A 27,081-nucleotide genomic window follows, 5' to 3' on the forward strand; every position below is an offset into this window, starting at 1 on the left:
CAGATTAAAAAAAAAACAATGATATGAATATTAACCATATATCATTTATTTATTTATTTATTTTTACAAAAAAGAAAAAAACATTTATCCGGTTATTGTTATCAGTCCAAAAATATAAAACAAGTAAAATACATTAAAGGTTTGAGTTTTTAAGCAGAAGATTTTCCCCTTCCAAAACTTTTCTGATTTTATTTTTATTTTTCCTCTTACAGATTTCAGGAATCTGATTGTTCTTAAATATTCAGACACACATCATTTTAATTTGTCATCTTTAACACTTAAACATGTTAAATGATGTGTGTTTATTGCACATGTGGGGGGGTTTAAAAAACCTTATTGAGAGGAACAACCAGCTGAAAGTGTGTGTCTGTCTCTGTGTGTGTGTGTGTGTGTGTGTTTGCAGAAAACCTCTTGTATAAGACGGCCATTCATACAAGTGTTTACTCCAGCCGTAAAGGAAAATAAATGGATTTGGTGTGTGTGTGTGTGTGTGTGTGTTTAAATAAGGGCTCCGACAGGAATACGTGGCAAACACACATAAGCCTGTGGAGTTCTGCTGAGGATGACGGGGTTGCCGTCCAGGCGAATGTCCTCCAGCGCCATCCGCATGTAGCTGAAGTCATTGAGTTTGCAGAACGTATCTTCGTGTATTATCTGGATGTTGTTGTTCTGAAGAAAAGAAAGAAATGTGAATCAAACAATAAAAACACAACTTTATAGCTATAAAGTGTTTATAACACGTTTATACCACTGCACAGTTTCAGAAACAGTGGAAGAATTACCCTTCAAGAGGTTTATATTAATGCCCTTGTTCCAAAATGTTGTCGTTACTATAGTAACCATGTAAACAGATTATCAGCATGTGCAGTTATTCACATGATAAAGTTTTCTGTAAGGACATGTTTATTTAACGTTTATGGAAGGAGTCTCCGGTGTCGGTGTTTCCCGAAATTCTTCAGTGGATCAGTGGAGTTTGGAGGCTGCTGAGGGAAAGCTGCTATACCGTAAGGAACTGATTTGTTTGGCAGCCATAAATAAAATATATACAGATATAAACAGATAAAACGATGCTGTACTACGAAGAAATGTCCAGTATCAGTCATCACAAGAAGTCTTCCAATCCTGCTGTTCGTTTCGTTTAGCTGTAGCTCTTTATTAAACTCTTATTTTATTTTGATATTTTAAGAAATAATTGTCTCACACCTTGATTCAGATTTTATAAATAAATAAATAAATAAATATAATAATAAAATATATTTATTTAGTATAAATGATTTTATTTTTTATTATTATTATTATTATTATTATTATTATTATTATTATTATTATTATAAATAAATTCAATATTTTATATATATATATATATATACACTACCAGTCAAAAGTTTGGACACACCTTCTAATTCAATGGTCTTTCCTGATGTTTATTTATCAATGCTGAAGGCATCTGAAATCCACAATAATGTCCTTTGAACAGCTGATATTGAGATATGTCTGCTACTGATGCTCTGTAAAGCCTTCATAACGCCTCTAATCTGAGGTGCTGTTAATTGGTGATTTCTGAGGCTGGTCACTCTAAATGAACTTCTCCTCTGCAGCAGAGGTCAGTTTTGGTCTTGCTTTCCTGGGATGGTCTTCATGTGAGCCAGTTTCATCATGGTGCTTGATGGGTTTTGCAAATGCACTTGACAATACTGTTCTTGCAAGAACTATTCCAGAACACCTGACCTTCGTGTCTTAAAATAACAACTGACTGTTTTTTGTTGTCGTTACATATGGATTACTGAAGTCCAAGTGTGGTTTCATAGTTTTGAAATCTCCAGTATTGTTCTAGAATGTAGAAAATAAATCCCTAAACAAAAAACATTGAATTAAAAGATGTGTCCAAACTTTTGACTGGTAGTGTACATATATATATATATATATATATATGTATACATATATAAGACTTTTCGAGCTTGGTATGTAAATGTGAATAATAATAATAATAATTTGCCTATTTATTAGAGATAAGCTTAGAAGCTGAGAATGTGTTCATTTGTCTGTTCTTATATTTTATTTTATTTTAATAATAATAATAATAATAATAATAATAATAATAATAATAATAATAATAATAATAATAATAATATATCAGCTCAGTCAATTTATCTGAGAATGATGTACACTGATCAAGCATAACATTATGACCACTAAGAGGTAAGTGAATAAGACTGATGATCTCCTCATCATGGCACCTGTTAGTGGGTGGGATATATTAGGCAGCAAGTGAACATTTTGTCCTCAAAGTCGATGTGTTAGAAGCAGGAAAAGCTCAAGAACCACTGCAGCTCTTGTGGGGTGTTCCCGGTCTGCAGTGGTCAGTATCTATCAAAAGTGGTCCAAGGAAGGAACAGTGGTGAACCGGCGACAGGGTCATGAGTGGCCAAGGCTCATTGATGCACGTGGAGAGAGAAGGCTGGACCGTGTGATCCGATCCAACAGACGAGCTACTGTTGATCAAATTGCTGAAGAAGTTAATGCTGGTTCTGATAGAAAGGGGTCAGAATACACAGTGCAGGACGGGTCAGGGCTGTTTTGGCAGCAAAAGGGGGACCAACAAAATATTAGGCAGGTGATCATAATGTTATGCCTGATTGGTGTATAAATCTAAATCAAATTAAAAATCAAGGTTTAAAATGTAAACATACAGTATTTACCCTTTATGTAGCTGTAAACAATGTGATATAAACTCCCCCAAACAATTAATTCTTTGTTGTGAAGATGTCTGTAGGATACATGATATGTATCACAAAGTATACTTTTGATCATTTACTCAATAAATAAATCAATAAAAGGCTAAGAAAGGAAGAATAGAAGATTATAGAATAGATAATAGAATACTAAACATGTGCATGTTAATATATAATATATTCTAATATAATGTATAACTTTGTAGATTTAAATTGACATGAAAACATGTTAAATATTATAATAAATCGAGTCTGAGGATATCTGCAGCCACGCTGTATGATATTCTGTCTTTTGAAGGTAGCATGAAGGGTGATGACCGGTCACTTGGTGTCAAGCGATCACATGGAGTGCACACATGGGGGCAGCAGTGAGGTGGGAGTGCAGGTACCTGTAGGTGCAGAGAGCGCAGACTCTCAGGCAAAGGAATGGGGATGTGGTCAATGCCGTTGTCTGTCAGGTAGAGGTAAAGTAGACCGGTCATTTCCTACGACACAGAAAGGGTGAGAGATATCGCTGTTATCACTGCTTTTCTATGAAACCTATACTTGTGATGTGAAGTTTGAGAAATGTGGGTTGGTTAAAGAAATATGCTGAAACACCTCAGACATGCTGCTGTAGCAAAATAGTCAATATAGCTGTTCATGGATACATTTAACTATAACAGTCGGATTAAAGAAACACACACAGCTCTTCATATTACTGGGTAAACATCTCTGTCCTCAAGACTCAGTGATGGGGGTGGTGGTAGCTCAGGTGGTTAAGGCTCTGGTTCGTTGATGGGACGATCAGGGTTCAAGCCCCAAACTGCCCTTGAGCAATGACCCCCCTCCTCCCTCGAGAGGGGCCTGCATCATGCTTGACCCTGTGCTCTGACCCCAACCCCCAAGGATAGGATATGTGAAGGAGGAATTTCACTGTGCAGTAATGTATATATGACAAATAAAGGCAACATAACTATTAGTCTTAGTTTACCTGGAGGGTTTGTCATACACGTCCTTGTGGAAGTTCCTCTAGAAACAATATTCAACTAGTAGTAAGCAATTTTCTATCCCTCCTACCTTGAAGGCTTCGTTCTGGATGCCGGTTCTGCCCAGATAATTGTGACTGGCATCCACAAGGGTCATGGTGGCTGGCAGCGCTGGGAGTTGAGCCAGACTGTTTTCTCGGATTACCAGCTCCTCTAAAGCGGGCAGGCCGAACAGAGCGTCGTCGTCGATCTTCGAGATGGCGTTACTCGTCAGATCGATCCGCTTCAGTTTGTCTTTATGCCCGAGAAAAATACAAACACATTTATTTAGAATGAAGTCGGTATGAATTTTCTGGCCTGTTTTAGCATGTTAATATAAATCTATAAAAGTTTTCAGCTGATCGGAAATGTTGCATAGTAAAGATTAGAGAATTGTGAACAAACACTGTAATTCTCAATTAACTTCTTAATTAAACTTACTTAGGCCGCCCTAGACTACATCTCACAGTCATCAAAGGCACTGGCTGCATCTCCATCCAGTGAAGGTAAAGGTGCTAGACTAGTGATCAGAAGATTGTGCGCTCAAATCCCACCTACCAAGCTGCTGCTGCTGGGCCCCTGAGCAAGGCCCTTAACCCTGAGTTGTATAAAATGAGATAAATTCTAAGCTTCTCTGGTTAAGGGTGTCTGCCAAATGCTAGAAATGTAAATGTAGTCAGGGCATCATTCAAGAAGTCAGGCATTTTAAGTGATGTCTTCCTTCCAGTGTGCTAGAATTTTAGCTCCCTAAAAGATCCCACAATGAACCACAAAAACCAAGGATCATTGATGATTACTGTGTTCCTTTACAAATGACATGGTTTCTGAAGCTTCTCAAATGAAATGTAACTAGCTTGTTCTTGGTGTAGCTTTATACTGATATACAGTACGTTAGCATTAGATTTTTTACTTTATGTTCTATAGACTGTTTGTTTAAGTCTAATGACTTAACTTTTGAGACTAATGACTGTTTAAGTCTAATAACTTCAGTTTTTAATGATTTTTGTTTTAAATAATCCACTAGCTAATGTAGCCTACGATCTCGCCTGAAATACCTTGACAGAAACATGTGTGATTAAGCTAACAATTGTATATAACATAACTGAAAGATTTGATATGTTTGGGCAAGGAAATGACCTCATATTGTCACCAGAAATTGAGTCATCAGTGTCCTGATAATGAAGAATAATAAGCCAGAGTCCTTACCAGTGCCCTAACTCATGTATACCATATACTGATACACCACCTAGGGAGCTAGAGAGCTGACTGAGCCTGATCTACTTTACACTTACACAAGCTTCTCAAAATGTACATATTTTTGACTTGATATTGTAGGCAACAGTTACATAATTAACCCAACAATATCAACAATACTGACAGAAAAAAGTATCAATAAGTTATACCCAAACCGCTCTAACTAACATTTCTTAGAATTGGAAAAAAAACTAAAACATACTCATGTTAGCGAAGTCTGATTTGTTGATCTTAGTGATCCTGTTGTAACGGGCGTAGAAGTGAGTGGTATCTTTGGGAAGAGGAGGCACGTTCACCAGCTTCACGTCATCACAGTACACTGATCCTCCCAGGCAGGTACACAGTATACAGGTGGACATACCTTACCATCAAATCAGTAGATGTTGGGGAAAAAAAGGAAAGAAACAATTAAACTATAGTTATGTTTCCTCAAATTGGTCCTCAGGAACCGCTGGAACTTTTTGCTCCTTTTAGTATAATCACAATATGCCTTACGCAATCGACTAAGAACAATGAATTGTGGGTAAGCATGTGTTGGGAGCTGGAGGTAAATAAATTCTGGTGCATTTTAGGATCTCAGAGAACCAATTTCAAAAGAGAATTTGTCCTGAACTAACACGGAAAACAGTAACAAAGAATGAATGCTAGTTTGCAGCTCGTCCTAATTTGCATGTTGTGGCTTCTTGCAATTACAAAATATCTGGATTACTAATCTGTAGTGCTTTAACCCTTATGACCACTTAGTATGGGTTAACAAATGGGTCATAAATGTAAGCAATGTAGAATTTATAACATAAGACATTATGTTAATGAAAGCATACCAACCTTATCTCATAGAGGAATGTTCTTTTATTTTGCTAAATTCTATGTGGTTGTTGTAATTCACGATATTCATATCGGTTGACCTTAAGTGCACAATAGACAGGTAGGACACTAACCTTGTACGTCAATGTCAATGATCTCATCATCAGGCTCAGGGCTCTTAGGTAGCCCTGAACCTGTTGTACTCCCAGTCCCCTCCAGATGTGGGGTCTGGGTGGTGAAAGACAGCTCCTCCTCTTGTTACACACAACGTTAGGATGTTAGGAGAAGGATTAGCACAGGGTTTGACAAAGAGATAAAGTGAGCAGTGAAGATCTTGAGTTGGACACAAATAACACACATTTAACCCATCACAGCCAGTTAAATGAAGCACAAAAGTATGTGAGGAGAGGAAAATCATGTATCAGTAGATGTGTGGTATAGTAAATGTGTTAGCATTACTGGATGAAACAGGAAATTGCATTTTTTTAATAGTTAAAATGATCCAATATATGTCAGTCAGGCTACCTATGACTCTGAGGCTCTATTTCAGGCCGTTGTTCTACCAAGTTGCAAATATTAACATTACAGTTTCTACAGCGCAAGTGCAATACTAACCTTCCTCATGAGTAGGGATTGTTACCCATTCATCATACCCAGATTGCTCAGGAGGCCCTGAAGTCACAGGAGGTGACTCTGGTACCCCCGATATCTCAGGCCGTCCAGAGAATTCTTCAGGGAGGGGGGTAACTGTAGTGTAGAACTCCTCCTCTTGGTAAAGACAAGGTGATGTGGTAAGAGATCAATTAGACCCCCACAGTTTAAGAAGAGCCCTGACAGTATGATTGTACCTTTAGCAGTAATAACTAAAAAGATCTTAAATATCAGAATAGAAACTATTCACCTGGCCAGCTAAACAACTAGTCAACCCTTGGTGAAACTTGTCACATTCTACACTATGGAATACAAAGTGCAGTGTCCACTACAGACAATAGTACTGACCTCTGCCAGGCATGAATGTTACCGCAGGGGGTCCAGAGCCTGAGTCCCCAGAAACTGTAGAATCAGGTTCCTCAGTATCTCCAGAAATAACTTCCCCAGAGGCTCCAGAAATAACTTCCCCAGAGGCTCCAGAAATAACTTCCCCAGAGGCTCCAGAAATAACTTCCCCAGAGGCTCCAGAAATAACTTCCCCAGAGGCTCCAGAAATAACTTCCCCAGAGGCTCCAGAAATAACTTCTCCAGAGTCTCCAGAGACAAAGTCCCCAGAGGCTCCAGAAATAACTTCTCCAGAGGCTCCAGAGACAAAGTCCCCAGAGACACCAGAAACAAGGTCTCCAGAGACTCCAGACACAAAATCTCCAGAGACTCCAGACACAAAATCTTCAGATACTCCACAGACAAAATCTCCAGAGACTCCAGAGACAAAATCTCCAGAGACTCCAGAAACAAGGTCTCCAGAAATTCCAGAAACAAAGTCTCCAGATGTTCCGGAAACTATGTCTCCAGATGTTCCGGAAACTAAGTCTCCAGATGTTCCAGAAACTAAGTCTCCAGACGCTCCAGAAACAAAGTCTCCAGATACCCCAGAAACAAAGTCTCCAGATACTCCAGAAACCATGCCACTAGATACTCCTGAAGCAAAGTCAGAATTTGCTCCCAAAACAAGGTCTCCAGAGACTCCTGAACCAAAGTCTACAGAGCCTTCAGAACTAATATCTCCAGAGCTTACATCTGCTGAGCCTCCAGAAATCAAGCCCCCAGAACCTCCAGAACCCAGAAGCTCCCCAGAATGGTATTCTCTAGCATCGGGAATCTCTCCAGAAATCCCTGAAGCTCCCGATGCCCCAGAACCTCCAGAACTCAGCATGAACCCAGAACCCAAAAAGTCTCCAGAGATATGAAGGGTTTCAGTGGGCGTCAGACGCAGCTCTTCCTCTTGTTAGAGACAAGATTAGGTGTTAAAAACTGATTAGAACTGCATGATGACAATGATTTAGTTTAGTTAGAGATGATGGGAGCAATGGTTTAGGTGATGCATTGTAAGGGAGCAGGGTTACAGAATTATGAGGAAAAAATACATTTAACCAATCAAACTGCTAGTTAAATGGATATTGAGTAGTTTTTATGTGGGAAAGTGTTGGGAAGACAGTATTATGTGTGTATAACTGGGATGGTGTAATACAGACCTCCTGGAGTGTCTGGTCCCGTCAAAACCCCTGGTACTCCAGATCCTGATGGGAAGAGTGAAGGCGTTATGGGGAATTCCGTTTTATCCACATTTTCTTTTTCCAGTTCCTCTTCTGTTTCCTCTTCCTCTTCCTCTAGGGAGGCTCCATGTGCAGGACTGTAGTCCTCATCTGGAGACAGAGTGCTAATCTCAATCTGCAAGGAGAGGAAAGGTAAAAGTGTTGATATGTTCTGAACACTTTGCCAGTGCTGATATCTGCCAGTTCTTGTTGACTAGCTGTCTGAAGACTAGCAGGACAATGGGTATATTCTGCTAGCATGCTTGATATTTTTTTTTTCACCTTTAGCCCTAACCATATGTGGGATGTGGTAGCTCAGTGGTTGAGGTGGTTGGACTTCTGATTGGAAGGATGTGAGTTCAAATCCCAGGTCTAATTGCCACTGATGGACCCTTGATCAAGGCTTGTAAAGCTCAGTTGTATAAAATGAGATAAAATATATACTACCAGTCAAAAGTTTGGACACACCTTTTAATTCAATGTTTTTTCTTTAGGGATTCATTTTCTACATTCTAGAACAATACTGGAGATTTCAAAACTATGAAATAACACACTTGGACTTCAGTAATCCATATGTAATGACAACAAAAAACAGTCAGTTGTTATTTTAAGACACGAAGGTCAGGTGTTCTGGAATAGTTCTTGCAAGAACAGTATTGTCAAGTGCATTTGCAAAACCCATCAAGCACCATGATGAAACTGGCTCACATGAAGACCATCCCAGTAAAGCAAGACCAAAACTGACCTCTGCTGCAGAGGAGAAGTTCATTTAGAGTGACCAGCCTCAGAAATCACCAATTAACAGCACCTCAGATTAGAGGTGTTATGAAGGCTTTACAGAGCATCAGTAGCAGACATATCTCAATATCAGCTGTTCAAACGACATTATTGTGGATTTCGGACGCCTTCAGCATTGATAAATAAACATGAGGAAAGACCATTGAATTAGAAGGTGTGTCCAAACTTTTGACTGGTAGTGTAAGTTACTCTGGATAAGGGCTTCTACAAAATGTCTATACACAGCTGTGGGTCTGAGTGACTTATAAGCCACAATTCATGTTCCTCACTCTTGCAACAATGTCTATGCTACCTGGAAGTTGAGAGGGAATACATCCTGTATATCCATTCCTTGGCACTGAACAGATCAGTTTGGACATCCATTCCACAGCTTACTGTGTAGCAATACTGATGTTGACTATACCAGGTGCAAGACTCAGTACCCTGCCCAAGAACCAAATTCATTCTGATGACGTCCATATGGTAATAAAATGCTTTCACCATTTTGCTTGCTACATTGAAAAGATTGTTCCAATCTGCAGTCACTCCAATCACTGATACCTGTCTAAGAGACCTGGAAGCTTAATCTGGGCAGTGGATTTCAATTATTCAATTCAATTCAATTTTATTTGTATAGCGCTGTTAACAATGAACATTGTCTCAAAGCAACTTTACAGAACATAAGAAACAAAAAACAGTGCAAAATGTCCTAGATGTTAGACAACATCATCCCTAGTGAGCAAGCCTGAGGCGACTGTGGCAAGGAAAAACCCCCCTTAGATGGTATGAGGAAGAAACCTTGAGAGGAACCAGACTGAAAAGGGAACCTCATCCTCATTTGGGTGACACCGGAGAGTGTAATTATAAATTATTCTAAACACCGTGGAGTGTGATATGACCAATGTCCTTTCTACAGTCATGTACAGTCAGTTTTGTGATGGAGATACAGCAATTATGACAACAGACTTGTTAAACAAGCAATTTTTGAAAAAATAAAAATGTTTAAACATGCCACCTATAAATTAAGAAAAAAATGTATTTGTTTTTTTGAAAATTTTTCTTCAATAAAAAATCTAAACATTTTCTTCATCTGTCTATACCCGTTAGTTCCTCGTCAACCTTGATTGACTTAATAGAACAAAATAAGTTGAGCAAGTTGAGCAAGCAACAAAAATCCATCTACCCATCCATTTTCTATACCCACTTTATTCCTAATTAGGGTCACGGGGATCTGCTGGAGCCTATCCCAGCACACATAGGGCGAAAGGCAGGGGTACACCCTGGACAGGTCACCAGTCCATCACAGGGCCACACATATAGACAGACAACCACACACTCACACTCACACCTATGGGCAATTTAGAATTACCAATCAACCTAATGTACATGTTTTTGGACTGTGAGAGGAAACCAGAGTACCCGGAGTATCCAATAAATTTCTTTTCTTTTCTTGTCTTTAAATTTCTTGAAAATTCATGATGTCTGTACGGGGTCATTTACGCAAAATGAAGTCATAATGTTTGTTCAAAATGTTTGGGAACCTCTGCTACAGCCGGTTGTTTGAATGTCATCCATCCACACTTAGCTACAGAAGACAACACATACTAAAACCTTTATTTATATAATCTCCTAAATCACTCATGGTCATAAATGTACGCATGTGATGCCGAATATTGTTTAAATGTTGAAAAAATGGCCAACAGATCAAGTTTCATTTGATTAATTTGTTTGGGAATATGTGATGCTTAGTATTAAATAGAATTGAAATAGAAATACTTGATTAAATTATGTTCTTGGGAGCTTTATTCTGGTATGAGTTTAACTATGCTTTACGTCATTTTTTAAGCTCTTCATATTTGTATTGTAAATTGTATTTGTATTGTATATTGTAATTATATATTGAGTATTTTTATGACCTATCTGTGTGTTTGGTGATAAATATAGATACGCTAATTACTAGTGCAGTAAGTTTTATTATGTTCCAGTTAAGGGTAATAAATAAAAAAAACCCAAATGGTTATGCTAATGAAAAAGCCTTATATTTAATGGAAAGCGGTCAGAAACGTCGAGATTTTTTTTGCCATTCCACTTTAACCTATCAGTGTATGGAAGATGGGAGATCTTGAATCCATCTGTTTATGTATGTGTTGCATGCTGCAAGTTCCTTGAACCGGAAGTTATTTATGGCAGCAATTAAGTCAGACTTTAGTCTTTTCTTTCGAATACAGTCTCAATGGGATGCAACGCCTTCTTACTGGGATTCAGATCAGGCGATTCCTGCTCACCCACAGTTTACACCCTCTGCAGCAATGAGTGTGGGTGTGTTTCTTAATAATAATAATAATAATAATAATAATAGCCTCTTCATAGAAAGACTGGTCCATTGTTCTTAGCGGTATGTCCTGTTCCGGGTCTGGAAAATGACCTTAACCTTTACACAGTTTTGCCTTTTTTTGTTTTGGACACGTTTTCAATTTCCACTGGTGGTGGTAACTCAATTGGTTAAGGCTCTGGGTCATTGACTGGAAGATGGGTGTTCAAACCCTGGCACCACCAAGCTGCCACAGTTGGGCCCTTGAGCAAGGCCCCTAACTCACCCTGCTCCAGGGGTGCTGTATCATGGCTGACCCTGTGCTCTGATCCCAACCTCCAAGGATGGGTTTTGCAAAGGAAGAATTTCACTCTGCTATAATGTATATGTGACAAATATAAAGACAACTTAACTTATGAAGCAGCATGATGGCAAAGTGATCCAGTCAATGTTCATCAGTGAAAATGGCATCTCCTTTTCATCAATCCATATCTGGGATTGTTGGAGACATATCTCTTTATTTTTGTCTCTGATCACGGGACAGTGTTGCGTCTTTCCTTACTTCCTCCCAAAGTTTTGGAACGCTCACTGATGTAGACTCCATTATCACTGAACTTGCCATCAGTTTATCATTAAGGCTAGTGATGCAAAACATAAAACAAATAGTTGATGTTTTAGGCAAAGCAACTTATTTACAGTAGTAAAAGAGTCATGAATGAAGTGGGTATCCGTGATGCTCGTTCTGATGGTCCTCAATGTAACCTGTACAACTGGCAGATCTCAAATGGTGGTGTCATGGTTAGATGATGGTCTCAATATCCTGATGTTTTGAGAATACACCTGGCTGATGTTGGTCTTTGTCTTTGACAATAAGTGAGAATGGGCTGTAGCTACTGAAGGATGGGCGGGTCTAGTTAATTAAAACCTTCAGGAAATTAAGCTAAGCCTGATCTTTTTACATTTTAATTTATTATAATTCTTTTTTCCCCCTCTTTTTTCTTCAGTTAAACATATTTTTAAATGATGTTTTTATTCATGTGATTACATTATTATATAATAATCACATTGGAACCATATAATAACGTTAGAGCAGTGTTCTGTGTTTGCTGGGTAGCTGCTTGTATGTTAACCACCACTGAATATTTCTTTGGGATAAAGCACTGATAACATCCTGAAACATGAAGCTTATTGAAATAAAAAAAAAACGTAAAAAAGTAAATAAATAAATAAATAAATAAATAAATTAAAAACACATATCTTGAATAAATTACTAAATGAATTAGCAGCTTGTGGCTTCACCTCTGAAGTAGCTTGATTATTATAAATATAAGCATTATGTGTTAATACATGCGAATATTTTTATTGATTTGATCTTTTTACATTTTAATTTATTGTAATCCTTCCCCCCTTTTATTATAGAATTTATTATAATTCTTTTTTCCCCCTTTTTTTTCTTGAATTAAACATATTTTTAAATTATGTTTTTATTCATGTGATTATTATGTAATTACATACATATTATTATTTTATAATTACATAGAATTACATTACATTTATTTATATTTATTTTTAATTATTATTTAATACTTTATATCTTTGAATGCTTGTATTTATAATTATAATATTGCTTTCTTTATTTTAATGTTTAAAACATATTAAATATTATATTGTTTCATCGTATGTTTTTATTTTCTGTCCAAATCTTCTATCGAAATCACTTTGAGATTTTGAGTTTGTATAAATAAACGTTATTATATTATATTTATTTATTAAGGGTTAGGCCTCAACTTTATAGATGGACTCTAAGGACATGGAATCTTCTGGTTTACAAAACGACCAAAAACCATCATGCTTTCACATCACCATGCTCCGTTTCCTTCTCCTCTAATCCTGGAGGTGTGTAACATCCTTTCCGATGTCTAGTTAGTTAAAACTTTCAGGAAATGTGAACATTAAGCTAAGTCTATATAAAAGCTGTTATTTTAAGACTATTCATTTATTTCATGTAGCTTTTTAATGTATCAAGAAATTCTATATAGAGATTCTTGTTGACTAGAATATTTTGCACTAAAAATACTTCAACTCTTTGTTATTTATTTATTTATTTATTTATTTATTTATTTATTTATTTATATATATATATTTTTTTGCATGGACTTTATATTTTAGCCCTTTCTGACAGCTTAGGAATCCCAAAGACATCAAGACTCCTTATACATCTGAAAAGGCCGCCTGTCTCAACACGTCAGAACAACCTGAGACAAGTAAGATGCACATTCACACTGCTAATGTTCTCCAGTGAGGGTCATAATCTCAGCTATCGGAGCATCCACACTTTTAAAGTGTCTTGCCATCTCACACTCAGTAATGCTAATGAGCTTTAGATGTGTGGTGTAATGGCTGGACTGGTCACGCTCTTTTTAAATCATGAATCTTGCTGCAAGTAAATGATTTCAAAAAGTTCCACAATATGCATGTGTACTGAAATGAGAAGAAATATGACAGAGGAAATAAGATCCAGTCCTGAGTCTCCGGTCTGTCAGTTTTGCAGTTTCACGACAAACCAGAATGTGGCGCCATGACACCACATTCCGCAGCATTCGCTCCTCAGACACGCTCGAAAAGCAGAGTCTATCATCAACATGTGAATGGTCCATGTGGAACCAAGACATACATGGAGGCAGAAAATCTTTTTCCTGCACAGTGTTTCTTCTACACAAAGTAATCAAGGCTTTTCTCAATGAGAAAACTGTCACAAAAACTAAAGCTAACAGTCTGTGTGATTAGCACGAGTTAGCGGAACGTCATAACTAGACACTAAACAAATTCCCTTGCTGAAGGCTAAGTGAGCGTTTAATAGGTATAACAGGAGTTTTAGTGTAATGACACCGAAAGCTTCTGAGAGGCAACAAGGCCCGACTCTGTGCTAGCTGGAAGTCTACCCCACCTCCTGACCATCAGATCCCCCAACCCCCCCACCTCCCAATGCAAACACACATATCTGCGGGGAGACGAGGAGCAAAGAAATGCAGGCTAAAATAAGCCGGAGAACCGACACGTTACAGCCAACACATACACCGATGCTAAATCATGATATATAGTCTAATAAAAATCCTCATACGCAGCCGGAGAAAGTGAAATGAAATGCACTGAGATGATCTGAGGTCACGGAGGTATGAGCAATGGACAAAACAAGACCAATGGTCAGTGTGAGTCACACATTTGTCAGAGTGTTTAATACACAGAATGGATTTTTTTATTCTATTTTTTTCCAAGCTAGCAGTAATGATAGCCAACTGTGTCTATTTCAGTTTATATCAGTATATCCATCCATCCATCCATCTTCTGTACTGCTTATACTGCACAGGGGAACCTGGAGTTTATCCCAGGGGCCTCAGGGCACAAGTCATGGGACACCCTGGACCCAACCCACACACACTCACACACCCATTCACACACTACAGATCATTTAGAAATGACAATCAGCCTATAATGAAGGTCTGTGGACTGGAGGAGGAAACTGGAGAACCTGGAGGAAACCACAAAGCACAGGGAGACTCCCAGTGAGCTGAGAGACTAAACCACTAAAGCCACAGTGCATATATCAGTATATATTTATTTATTTATTTATTTATTTATTTATTTATTTATTTATTTATTTATTTATATAAAGGTTTTTGAACCTCTCTATGAAAAAGCTAGAAAGTCTAGCCCTGAGTGAAGAGTCTCTGACTTTGTTTCACACGTTCATTAAATTACAGTAAGAATTCGTAAGCCAGTGTCAGGAAAACTGGAAACAGTGTGACAAAATCCACCCTGGATGACACACACATACACACACACACACATACACACACACACACACACACTAGGTCTAATATTAACTGTAAGACAGATGTTGGATTACAGTATCGTGTAGTCTTACCTTAAACACTTATTTATATAAGCAGGTTCTTACACACAGAGATGTAGATATCTGATAGAACACTTGTTTAATTTTTCTCTTTATTTAATTCTCAATAGTAATAAACTCTGGCAATGTTACACAAACCTGTCATGAAGTGTAACTAATGAAAAAAAAGTGAGACCAAAAGTGTTATTTTGCAGAAAATATTTTATCAGGTTCGTAATGATTTTGTACAATGTGGGAAGTGGCTTTTGACTTATTTGCACTTCCTTGGTCTTTGCACGTTCCTTTTGTAAACACTGGGTCTGTAGCTCCGCCTACGTCACGCGTGACTTTTCGACGTGATTAGGTAATATGTAGCGTTGCGGACGCGCATCCCAGAGCTAGTGCTAGATGAGCTTTTTTGGTTAAAAAGTATACAATTTTTTATTTTTCTAAAAAAAACGACAGAACGTCTGGCTAGATAAGAGCCTTCTTCTGGGCTGGGATTGAGCTTTAGAGCTCTTAGAAGCTGCAATTAAACGACCTTGTGGAAGGTCAAACTCGTAGGAACCAAAGAAGTCCACTATATGGAGAAAAATTCTGAAATGTTTACATTTCATCAAGAAATGATCATATCATCATTTCTTTATGACTGAAGAAAGAAAGACATGAACATCTTGAAAACATCTTGATGATTTTTGTTCTGGAAGTGAACTTCTCCTTTAAGGTGTTGGACTACTGATTGGAAAGTTGTGAGATCAAATCCAAGGTCCACCAACCTTCCACTGCTGGGCCCTTAAGTAAGGCCCTTAACCCTCAGTTGTGTAAAATGAGATAAATTGTAAGTCACTCTCAATAAGGGCGCCTGCTAAATGTAAAAGCAAAATACACTATATTGCCAAAAGTATTCGCTCACCTGCCTTGACTCGCATATGAACTTAAGTGACATCCCATTCCTAATCCATAGGGTTCAATATGACGTCGGTCCACCCTTTGCAGCTATAACAGCTTCAACTCTTCTGGGAAGGCTGTCCACAAGGTTTAGGAGTGTGTTTATGGGAATTTTTGACCATTCTTCCAGAAGTGCATTTGTGAGGTCACACACTGATGTTGGACGAGAAGGCCTGGCTCTCAGTCTCTGCTCTAATTCACCCCAAAGGTGTTCTATGGGGTTGAGGTCAGGACTCTGTGCAGGCCAGTCAAGTTCCTCCACACCAGACTCTGTCATCCATGTCTTTATGGACCTTGCTTTGGTCACTGGTGCACAGTCATGTTGGAAGAGGAAGGGGCCAGCTCCAAACTGTTCCCACAAAGTTGGGAGCATGGAATTGTCCAAAATGTCTTGGTATGCTGAAGCATTCAGAGTTCCTTTCACTGGAACTAAGGGGCCAAGCCCAGCTCCTGAAAAACAACCCCACACCATAATCCCCCCTCCACCAAACTTTACACTTGGCACAATGCAGTCAGACAAGTACCGTTCTCCTGGCAACCGCCAAACCCAGACTCGTCCATCAGATTGCCAGATGGAGAAGCGCGATTCGTCACTCCAGAGAACGCGTCTCCACTGCTCTAGAGTCCAGTGGCGGCGTGCTTTACACCACTGCATCCGACGCTTTGCATTGCACTTGGTGATGTATGGCTTGGATGCAGCTGCTCGGCCATGGAAACCCATTCCATGAAGCTCTCTGCGCACTGTTCTTGAGCTAATCTGAAGGCCACATGAAGTTTGGAGGTCTGTAGCGATTGACTCTGCAGAAAGTTGGCGACCTCTTCGCACTATGCGCCTCAGCATCCGCTGACCCCGCTCCGTCAGTTTACGTGGCCTACCACTTCGTGGCTGAGTTGCTGTCGTTCCCAAACACTTCCACGTTCTTATAATACAGCTGACAGTTGACTGTGGAATATTTAGGAGCGAGGAAATTTCACGACTAGATTTGTTGCACAGGTGGCATCCTATCACAGTTCCACGCTGGAATTCACTGAGCTCCTGAGAGCGACCCATTCTTTCACAAATGTTTGTAAAAACAGTCTGCATGCCTAGGTGCTTGATTTTATACACCTGTGGCCATGGAAGTGATTGGAACACCTGATTCTGATTATTTGGATGGGTGAGCGAATACTTTTGGCAATATAGTGTATCTTAAGATCTCTTATTACTCTGACCGTGTTAGTTTAATTATCATTCGTTGTTACTAACAAATATAGATTTGTTGTATTTTCACAAACATGGGTCTGAGTTTTAAACTAAAAGGTCCAGGATGGTCAGTTTTGTCCTACATTGTTGAATTAAGCAACATTACACAAGCGGTAGTGCGGATATACCGAATATAGGCGTGGCTTTCACACAGCCGTGACATTATTTAGTGTAACCACATGATTGTGACTGTGAGATTGTCCTTATACAGCAGATCTATAAATAGGAAATGAATGTGGAATAAGTGATGTTTTAGACACGATATGGACAAATGATCCTGAAGAAGTATATTCACTTTATAGCTAGTTTATTAACTAATTCACTTTTATTTTGATATCTTCCTGTTCCAAAGGTGCAGTGGGTAAAATCAGTGTCCCCTTCTCTCTTTTATTCTTCATCTGAGGGGCGATCATATTTGAAGTCAAAATTTATAGTCATGAAAATGTCATTCACTGTGTCTGATGATGAAGTCTTCTGAAATCTACTGAAGTAATGGTTGCAAATTAGGAAGTTTTTGCATTTTTACTAGGAATTTTTACCTTGCAAACACAGCTGAAACCTTCCAGTGCACTTATAGGAAATATAGGCATCCTTGGAACACTGTTTGACCGATCAAACTGTTTTTTGTGTCTTCTTTTAATTTTATTTGTGTTGTTTAAGTAAGTTTGACCTAGACCACTGGGACTGGAACAAAGCAATATTTACAATATCAATCTTATAAATCCTTACAATTTCTGTAATAGTTTGAATCTTCATCTGTTTGTACCATTCATTTGTAATTAATTCTGCATAGGTCAAAGGGAGGATTTGGAAATTTATACATGCACCTTTATGTGTTTTAAAGCAACACATTTTACTCTGGAGCAGAAATTTCCACCCCCTCCATTTCCACTTCCTCCATTTATTGCTAAAACATGTTACATACAAAACATGCCGATGTTTTTAAAGAGCTACTGATAACATAAAGCAGAACTACGTAAGAGCAAATGAATGCATGTAAGGCGATGCTAGCCTTCTGACCTTCCTCCCTTTCTCACTTCCTTCCCTTCCCTTCCCTTCTCTCTCTCTCTCTCTCTCTCTCTCTCTCTCTCATTACATTTACATTTCTGGCATTTAGTAGACGGCCTTATCCAGTGTGACTTACATTTTATCCCATTTTTATTGCTCATGGGCCCAGCAGTGACAGCTTGGTGATCCAACACCTTAGCCACTAAGCTACCACATCCCATGCTACCTAAGATACCATATCCCAATCTCTCTCTCTCTCTCTCTCTCTCTCGCCCTCTCTTACCCCATATCCCAAGCTACCTAAGCTCTCTCTCTCTTGCTCTCTCTCTCTCTCTCTCGCCCTCTCTTACCCCATATCCCAACCTACCTAAGCTCTCTCTCTCTTGCTCTCTCTCTCTCTCTCTCTCTCTCTCTCTCTCTCTCTCTCTCTTTCAACTCAAAGTGTGTTGAATTGGATAATTAGATTTTTAAAGCCTACAGTATATCTGTATACTGTCTACTCTATCACTCATGTCATGATCAGGCTCTGGCTCCTCCCATCTTTGAGATTTTTAAATCCCGTCCTGTCTTGTTTCAGGCATAAAAGCTCTTGTTTTTAGTCATAGTTGCCTGGCAGACTAGCAGATTTAAACATTTTGAGGATAAACTAAAGTTTTCTTCTGATTTAGGGTGTAAATAATGGATAGTTCGTATCGTTGCAACGATTGCGTTGAATTGAGGCGACAATCATAAATCAATTATCATCAGTTATAATGGAATATCATTGAAATGTGACTGAAAACTAGTGTGTAAATCAGTTTCAATTTCAGTTGTGATATTTAGGCTGTTCTCTTCTTCTTCATCATCATCATCATCATCATCATCAAAACAGCCAGCTACTCCAGATATACAGATATATTTCCTATAAGGAATAATGTAAATGCAAATAGACCGTTCCAGCCACCCAAAAATATGACCAATATTATTAATCTGAAGCGTATGTAAACTGTGTGGCTGCTTACAAAGAACTGACCCAAGCCAAGCATTCAATGTCAAGGGTCATTTACATTTCTGGCCTTATCCAGAGCAACTTACAAAAATCTATTTTGATACAACTGAGCAATTGAGGGTTAAGGGCCTTGCTCAGGGGCCCAGCAGTGGCAGCTTGGTGGAGCTGGGACTCAATCTTCTGATCCAACACCTTAGTCACTAAAGTTCCACATCCCTATTCATACGGTCCTAAAGGTGTACAAACTTTTGCACTCCATTTCCACAGCACTGCTCATACTTTCTTAAGGGTCTGCATTCAAACTGTCCTAAGGGTGTACAAACTTTTGCACTCTTCATACTATCCAAAGGAGCTGGGATTCAAACTCAGAACCTTCTGATCAGTAGGTCAACACCTTAACCACTAAGCTACCACAACCCTCACAGGCTCCTCACAGGAAGTCTTGCCACCAAGCTTGGGCTAAAAATATATCAGACCACCCACGCCACCAATCTGTCAACAAAAAAACACCCGAAAAATCACCTAGCATTTGAGCACATGCTGAAGGCAACAACGTTGGTATGAAGGGTTGAATCTTTCCAAACAGCTTCCACTGACTGAAAAGAAATCCGTAAAGTCACTTCGGTTGGCTTTGCTTGGCTTTCCACTGACGCAGACAAGTTGTGAACAGCTCCCAGACGTACGCGCAACTTAGCCGGTTCGTTTGAGCTCGGTTCTTTCATTTGCCGAAAATGCTTTGTATGCAGATGCAATTTTTTTTGCAAAATTTAAACTCTTAAGGTGAAAATTTGTAAGGGAGTGCATTCATATGCCAAGGTTCCACTGTATCAGGATAGGGGACGTTATATACCAATCTGTTTGAACTAGTTATCTATCATTTTAGCTACCCTTTATGTTTCTGGGTGAAACTTGAAACTAGACTTCCTCTTTAGGGCTTCCACTTGCATGCTAGGCTAACTAACATATTTAAGGTTTGTCCACCCTTTATTTACATTTCTTTACAGAACTCCTTTCGTTATGATCTTCAATTTAACCTCATGTCATTTTCACTTACACAACCATACACACTGTAATGAAATGCTTTTTCAAACTATCTGTCATAAAAAAATAGTCAAAATAGAATAAAAAAAGCCAAAAATACACTAATAATAGAATTGCAATAAAAATGTCATTTACACTATACATGTAGGAATATAGAGAAATAGAGAGAAAATGTGAAAATATCATGAAAAAAATACAGATCTGTGGCAGATGTGTGTAGTGTTAGTGCAGTATGTGCTGTAGAAACCCGGCTGAGGCAGAGGGTGTTGTTCAGACAAGTCCAGAAGTCCAACTTCTAGTTGTAGGCTCGAATGGCCTGCAGGAAGAAACTCCGCCTCATTCTCTCTGAGGTTGCCTTCAGGCAGCTGAAACGCTTCCCTGACCCCAAAAGAGTTTTTCTTTTTTCTTTAAACGATAAGATCTCTAACCTATTTACGTGCAAAGGAGCAGTTAAAAACATCTGTGCTCAAATGTTGACATCTGAACGTGAGCTTCTGCCTTGGTGTATTCACCCAGATGAGCATGGCTTCCCTTTTGAGTCTGGTTCCTCTAATGGTTTCAGTGAGCAGTCTCAGTGAGTTTTACCTCGTTTTTTTTTTTTTTTACCTCACCTATGGCTTGCTCATTAGTGATAAATTTCAATTGTCATGCACTGTGTATTCTGACCCCTTTCTATCAGAACCAGCATTAACTTCTTCAGCAATTTGAGCAACAGTAGCTCGCCTGTTGGATCGGATCACACGGGTCAGCCTTCTCTCCCCATGTGCATCAATGAGCCTTGTGCCAGTGGCCATTATTGCTTTTTAAATATCTGCCAGACTGAACATGTCTGAGACACTCGCACCGACATCTAACAGTTACCAAACACTGTTGATCAAACTTGGAGCCGAATCCTTCAAAGAGTCTTCCTGACAGGCAGGAAAAACCAAACAGATGGATATATCAACTTTTCCAGAACACGGTGCCAAAAGAACATGAAGTGAGCCAACAGAAAAAATGGATAAACTATAAATATTTTAAATTCCCCACGTTTCACCGAAAGGTCTTCAGGGAAACACAGCTACGTTAAATCAGCTTTTTTATACCAGAGTAATGGAAGAAAAGCAGAATATTTGTGGACAAATGATAGAAAAAGCGAGACTTATACCTAAAGACTTGGTTCTTCCCAGTCTTTTGCACAGGGTATTGAAATGAAATACTACCACTTGTCCTTATTAGATACATAGAACCAAGAAACAATGTAAGAATATGGTCTATTACAGAGCTCTCGATTTTGAGCTGAAATCAGATCAACTGCATTAGTGTTAATATTTTGGCCAGTCTCATAGAATCTGCTTCTTCTCCAATACAAACCTATTCGGCTCCTATGTACGAAGAATACAGGCATTTAAGTACAGAAGAAAAACTCCATATGTAATGCTGTTATGAACAAGTTACTGTTTCTGTACTGAACTGCAATACTTTCCTATAAAAGCACACCCTGAAGTGTTATTCCTCTTATACCACAGCAATCTGCCAACACATTCTATTCATTAAATTCATTAAATAACTCTTCATCCCATTTATTTTTTATTTATAGTTAGATTTAATGTTCGGAAACATTCATGAAACTAATGAGTTCCTGGTATCCCTTGTGTTATAGTTGTTCCTTCACCAGCCTCTCATTTTTAAAGTCTCAACAACAATATTTCAGGGTGTTGTGTTTTACGAAGCGTAAAGTCTTCTTCATAAAATCTTCACCATATTAACAGTTGCACACCTAATCTGTTTGTCTGGAACATCCCTCATTCAATACCCAGTATACACCAATCAGCCATAACATTCTGAGCACTGACAGATGAAGTTGATGTTAGAAGCAGGAAAAATGGACAAGCGTAAGGATTTGAGCGAGTTGAAGGGCCAAATTGTGTTGGCTAGACCACTGGATCAGAGCATCTCCAAAACTGCAGCTCTTGTGGGGTGTTCCCGGTCTGCAGTGGTCAGTATCTATCAAAAGTGGTCCGAGGAAGGAACAGTGGTGAACCGGCGACAGGATCATGGACGGTCAAGGCTTATTGATGCACGTGGGGAGTGAAGGCTGGCCCGTGTGATCCGATCCAACAGACGAGCTACTGTTGATCAAATTGCTGAAGAAGTTAATGCTGGTTCTGATAGAAAGGGGTCAGAATACACAGTGCAGGATGGGTCAGGGCTGTTTTGGCAGCAAAAGGGGAACCTACACAATATTAGGCAGGTGGTCATAATGTTATGCCTGATCAGTGTATAGTCACACTATAAACAGCTATCAGATTCATATAATTTGCTCTTTTGAAAACTCCACATAAAAACTCCACAACTCCACTCTTAAAATACATAATCAGCAATAATGCAATAAACTTTGGAAAACTTGTGGAAAAACCTTGCGGATTTATATAATAAAAATCCAAGCATTTAACTATCCTTACAAATGATTTAGTCGTTATCTTGGAAAGTATTTTCACCCGCAACACACAGCACTTTCACTTTCCCACCTCAGGTTCTTCCGTGGTCAGCTCATCGTAATATTCGACGTCCATCTTGTCAAGGTCATCATCGTAGTTGTCTGGGTCTGCTTGTCTGGGGTTTCTTGGGGGAAAAGCCAGAACCATATTCAGGACCAGGAGTCCCAAAACTAACCTGCATGGCATCATCATCATCATCCACCTGTCAGAAGGAAATATCTGAATGAATGGGAGCATACAAACGTCTCATGTTTGCTTGGGCGGTGTGGTTTTTAGTACACAATTATAAGATTAAAACTGGGGAAATTCTCTTCATTACACTGCATGGTAGTCCCCTGGGATTTTTGTGATCACAGAAATCAGCACAAAATCAGGGACGCTAGATTAAATTGCATTTGGGACAAGAGGTGTTATGTGGACTTCATCACGATGTGCATTCAGCCAAAGCGATTTCCTTAACCTCTAAACCCTAACAACTAAATCCTAACCTTAATCCTAAACCCAAACCTTAATCCTAGATCCCTTTACCTTAATACTAACCCCTAAACATAAACACTAACCCCTTTACCTTAACCCTTACCCCTAAATCCTAAGCTTAAATCTTACCCTAATCCTAAACCCAAACCTTAGTCCTAGATCCCTTTCCCTGATCCTAAACATAATCACTAACCCCTTTACCTTAACCATAACCTCTAAATTGTGACCTTTAACCTAACAAAAAAAATCCTAAACCCAAACTTTAATCCTAGTTCCCTTTCCCTAATCCTAACCCATAAACATAAACCATAACTCCTAAATCCTAACCTTACTCCTAACTCTAAATCCTAAACCCAAACCTTAATCCTAGATCCCTTTACCTTAACCCTAGCCCATAAACATAAACACTAAGCCCTTTACCTTAACCCTAAACCTTTAACCCTAATCCTGCACAGCACTCCTAGTCAGCCCAGGGCAGCTCAGGCTGCTTTATTTAACTTCCCGGAGTCCCTGGAGACGTGCCTGCATACCTTTCTTATTAGTTTCACTCTAATTACTGAGAAATCTGCAGAAGTTCTAAGCAGAATAAGATGCTTTAACATGACTTATAGGTGAAACTCAAATCTTGATAAAACAAATTTTTCTCAGTTATCATGTTATCCTTTCTGGCTATAGTTTATATTGAGTATATACAATGCACAACAGGATCTTTGGGTATGGGAAAATAATCAGTGATGGAGTAGTGTGAAGCACTACTGTGGAGCACTTTTATTTAATACATCTACGTAATGCATTATTTATTCTCCTCTAAGGATATGTTTTATTCCCATAGAATATTTTAATATCTTACCATTTATAGTTAAATCTAATGTTGTTGAAAATAGTTCTGGTTATCACTAAACTGACCATCTTGACGATCCCACACGTATTCAAGTCATAATCTAACCGTAACCGTATACGACGTTACTACAAAAGCGTTAACATCTCATCAAGAGCACACCTCCTGACCAATCAGAATCGAGCACTGCCGTCTGATATATAACAGATACTGTATGTCCGTTCTGTTGGTCCGAGTAACTCTGAGCTCAAATCCACGAGCCTGTCCTTAAGTGCACTGGTGTATTTGATCAATCCCAGCTTTAGAAATCCACATTTCTCAGGGAGTCATTACAAAAACGCTGACAATCAGATGAGCCTGAGGTCTAAAGCGTAAAAAACTTCACCACAGGAATAAGACCAAACAGCAGTCCCCGTTCAAACCAGTGACCTAAAGTGAGTAAGGGTGAGTAAGTGTGGTGTAGGTTTCAGTGCAGTTGTCTGGAAGTGAGCTGTTTTATTTTCTTTCTTTTATTGTTGTGGTTAGAAATGAATCAAGATGTCTCATTTCAAATCCACTCACATGGCAGCATTTTTTTGGAGTCCGGAATTTGTGCTTACGTTGCTGTATGAGACTTGCTGACTACAGTAGGCCTGAACGTCCCATTTCTGCTTAAATAAGTGCCTGTTTTACAGAGTTAAATAACAAAGAGCGTCCATTTCACGATGGCCTACGTGGACGGTTGCTATAGAAACGGTAACCCATTCGAACAAGCTTGTGAATATAAACCTGGGATTCGGAGCTGCACTTGTGTTGTTATATAAAAATGAACACCTCCTGACCAATCAGAATCCACGATTCAAAAATAAAAAAAAAGAATTTAGTCATGTAATGAAAGAGAGAACTAGAATAAACTGATATACACAAACAATTCTTCATTATTTCTGAAGCAGTAGGTTGGGGATTGCCTTTTATTTTTTATGAACTCTGTTTTCTCCTGGTTTTGGCCAGCTAGGGAGCTAGGGAAGACTATTTCGTTTCAACTTTTCTAACTTTGGTCTGCTTTTTTGGCCTGGATCCCCTTTCCGAAGTTATGTGCTGCTAGTTTATGATTGATCTGTGAAATAATAAACTTTTCAGCTTGTAAAAATCTTTATTGTGGTCACTGTGAGCTGGGACAGGAGAAAAGGAGCGTAGCTGTTCTCTAATTTTATTCTCGTCACCGGCAACACCAACCCTAGACTGGTCAGGTTGTGACAGTAGTCATAGATGACTTTTAGCTAGGTTATAAATATCATATAATCCACTGTCTCTTTCAGTGTAGGATCACAGACGAGGCCTGGCTTAGAGAACGTCTGAGGAACGTCTAACCCGGAGAAGAACTGAGAGAAGTGATCGAGAAGAGGCGAGGGAGGAGAGGTGTGAGCACAGAGAGAGGGCACGTGGATGTGGATGAAGTTCTGGTCCTCAAGGTGAGATGGAGAAAGTTTGGTTAAAGGGGATTATGTGTGGTTGTGTGTGTGTGTGTGTGTGTGAGAGAGAGAGAGAGAGAGAGAGAGAGTAAAAAAGCTTTGACAGAGCTTCTTTATAAGTACATATCCCAATCTGTCTCCGCGCTCATACTCGAAATTCCACCAGGGGTTGTGGACAGGATGGCAGCTGAGTGCAGAGAGGGGGGAAAAATCCCATGGACTCATTGACTCATGACTGTAACACTCTCACAGACAGACACACAGATCTTTCAGTCAACTTGCCACTTGCTATTTTTTACACTTTCTGGATTTGTGATGATGTATAAATCTCTTCCTTGTGGCTTTTTTTTTTCTTAATTCATAACAGTACACACTGGAAAAGATGATCTATTTTTTTTTTTAAATAGACGTGATTGGTTTAGAACGTGGCAGAAGTGCAGGATCTTTTCGTCTGCACCTCTGCAGGGAGAGCGAGGCTTTTCTGTGTCCTGTTTTCTGAAAGCATCAAAAACTCAGAAGGGACACAGTGAAAGAGGGACTGTGCTTCACACACAGCTGGGCTTTTATACACTCCCATGAGTGTGTTTAGTGTGCACAGCATGGATATATGCGTGTGTTTTCCTTGGCGCTGGATCCTCTAGATATTCATTGATTTTACAAATTCCACTGCAGATCACGGAACGACATAATCGCTCCGTCGTCAGTCAATCGGTCTGTTTGCACAAATGCTGTGCAGCATATAAATTAGAATTTTAACCACTAAAATGAATATCTTAATTCCTTAAACCAGTAGCTTAATATCTTAAATGAACATCTTAATATCTTAATTCCTTAAATAAACATCCTTGCACATATTCAGCAATCCAGTGCAGCATTTTCACATTTCCTCATAATCCACATGCAAGCCTATCAATGAGATGATATTTTCAGATTCTGCTAGTGTTCATGATTCATTAGCATGACTAATCACAAATACTAATTAGGTTCTGATATAAAATAACATTATAATAACATTAGGAACAACAGTATCTACAGAACACATTAATCCAAGGCCTAATACAGAACTGTAATTCAGCTCAGGTGTATATCAGGACAGCAGGAATAATCTGCATAAGCTGCTATATTATTAATTATTAAGTCTAATAGCGAAAAGTGAAGAATTTTCCTCATTTGTATTAAATAGCACTAGCGTAAATGAGCTTACCTCTGTGTCCCGCTTTTCCAGATGGTCCTGCACTTCAGCTTGGACATGCACAGGGTGGTGGGCCTGCCCAGAGTAACGGGTCTCTCACGGCAGCTTTGAGAAGGGGTATGGGTGTGTATATGTGTGTGTTTGTATATTGTAGTGTATAGGGATGTGTGAATATGTGTGTGTGTGTGTGTACGGGTGTGTGTGGGTGTGTATGCGCTCCTAGACCCCGGGTGCTCTACCTGCAGTGTGTGCGCGAAGGTAGGCACTGAGGCCGAGCAGAGGGGAGCGATTGGTTTTGGTCACATCTGCAGGAGCAGCAGCACCCAGCCCACACCACGGCAAAGTTAACACACACACACACTTACACACATATATGCATAAACACACACGCA

At 39.1% G+C, this 27,081-nt stretch overlaps 1 protein-coding gene across 1 annotated transcript; it reads right to left on the minus strand.

The window, feature by feature from the left end:
- Positions 1 to 132: 132 nt before the first annotated feature.
- epyc (epiphycan) lies at positions 133 to 26,981 on the minus strand. The gene is made up of 10 exons (XM_058416534.1): positions 26,702 to 26,981; positions 22,762 to 22,933; positions 7,984 to 8,179; positions 6,797 to 7,732; positions 6,413 to 6,565; positions 5,932 to 6,051; positions 5,196 to 5,354; positions 3,792 to 3,994; positions 3,122 to 3,217; positions 133 to 669 (listed from the first exon to the last, which is right to left on the minus strand). The coding sequence occupies exons 1-10, from the start codon at positions 26,746 to 26,748 to the stop codon at positions 499 to 501; spliced, it is 2,253 nt and encodes a 750-aa protein (XP_058272517.1). The 5' UTR covers positions 26,749 to 26,981; the 3' UTR covers positions 133 to 498.
- Positions 26,982 to 27,081: the final 100 nt, after the last annotated feature.

The sequence above is a fragment of the Hemibagrus wyckioides genome, linkage group LG19 (assembly GCF_019097595.1).
Source record: "Hemibagrus wyckioides isolate EC202008001 linkage group LG19, SWU_Hwy_1.0, whole genome shotgun sequence".
Lineage (NCBI taxonomy): Eukaryota > Metazoa > Chordata > Actinopteri > Siluriformes > Bagridae > Hemibagrus > Hemibagrus wyckioides.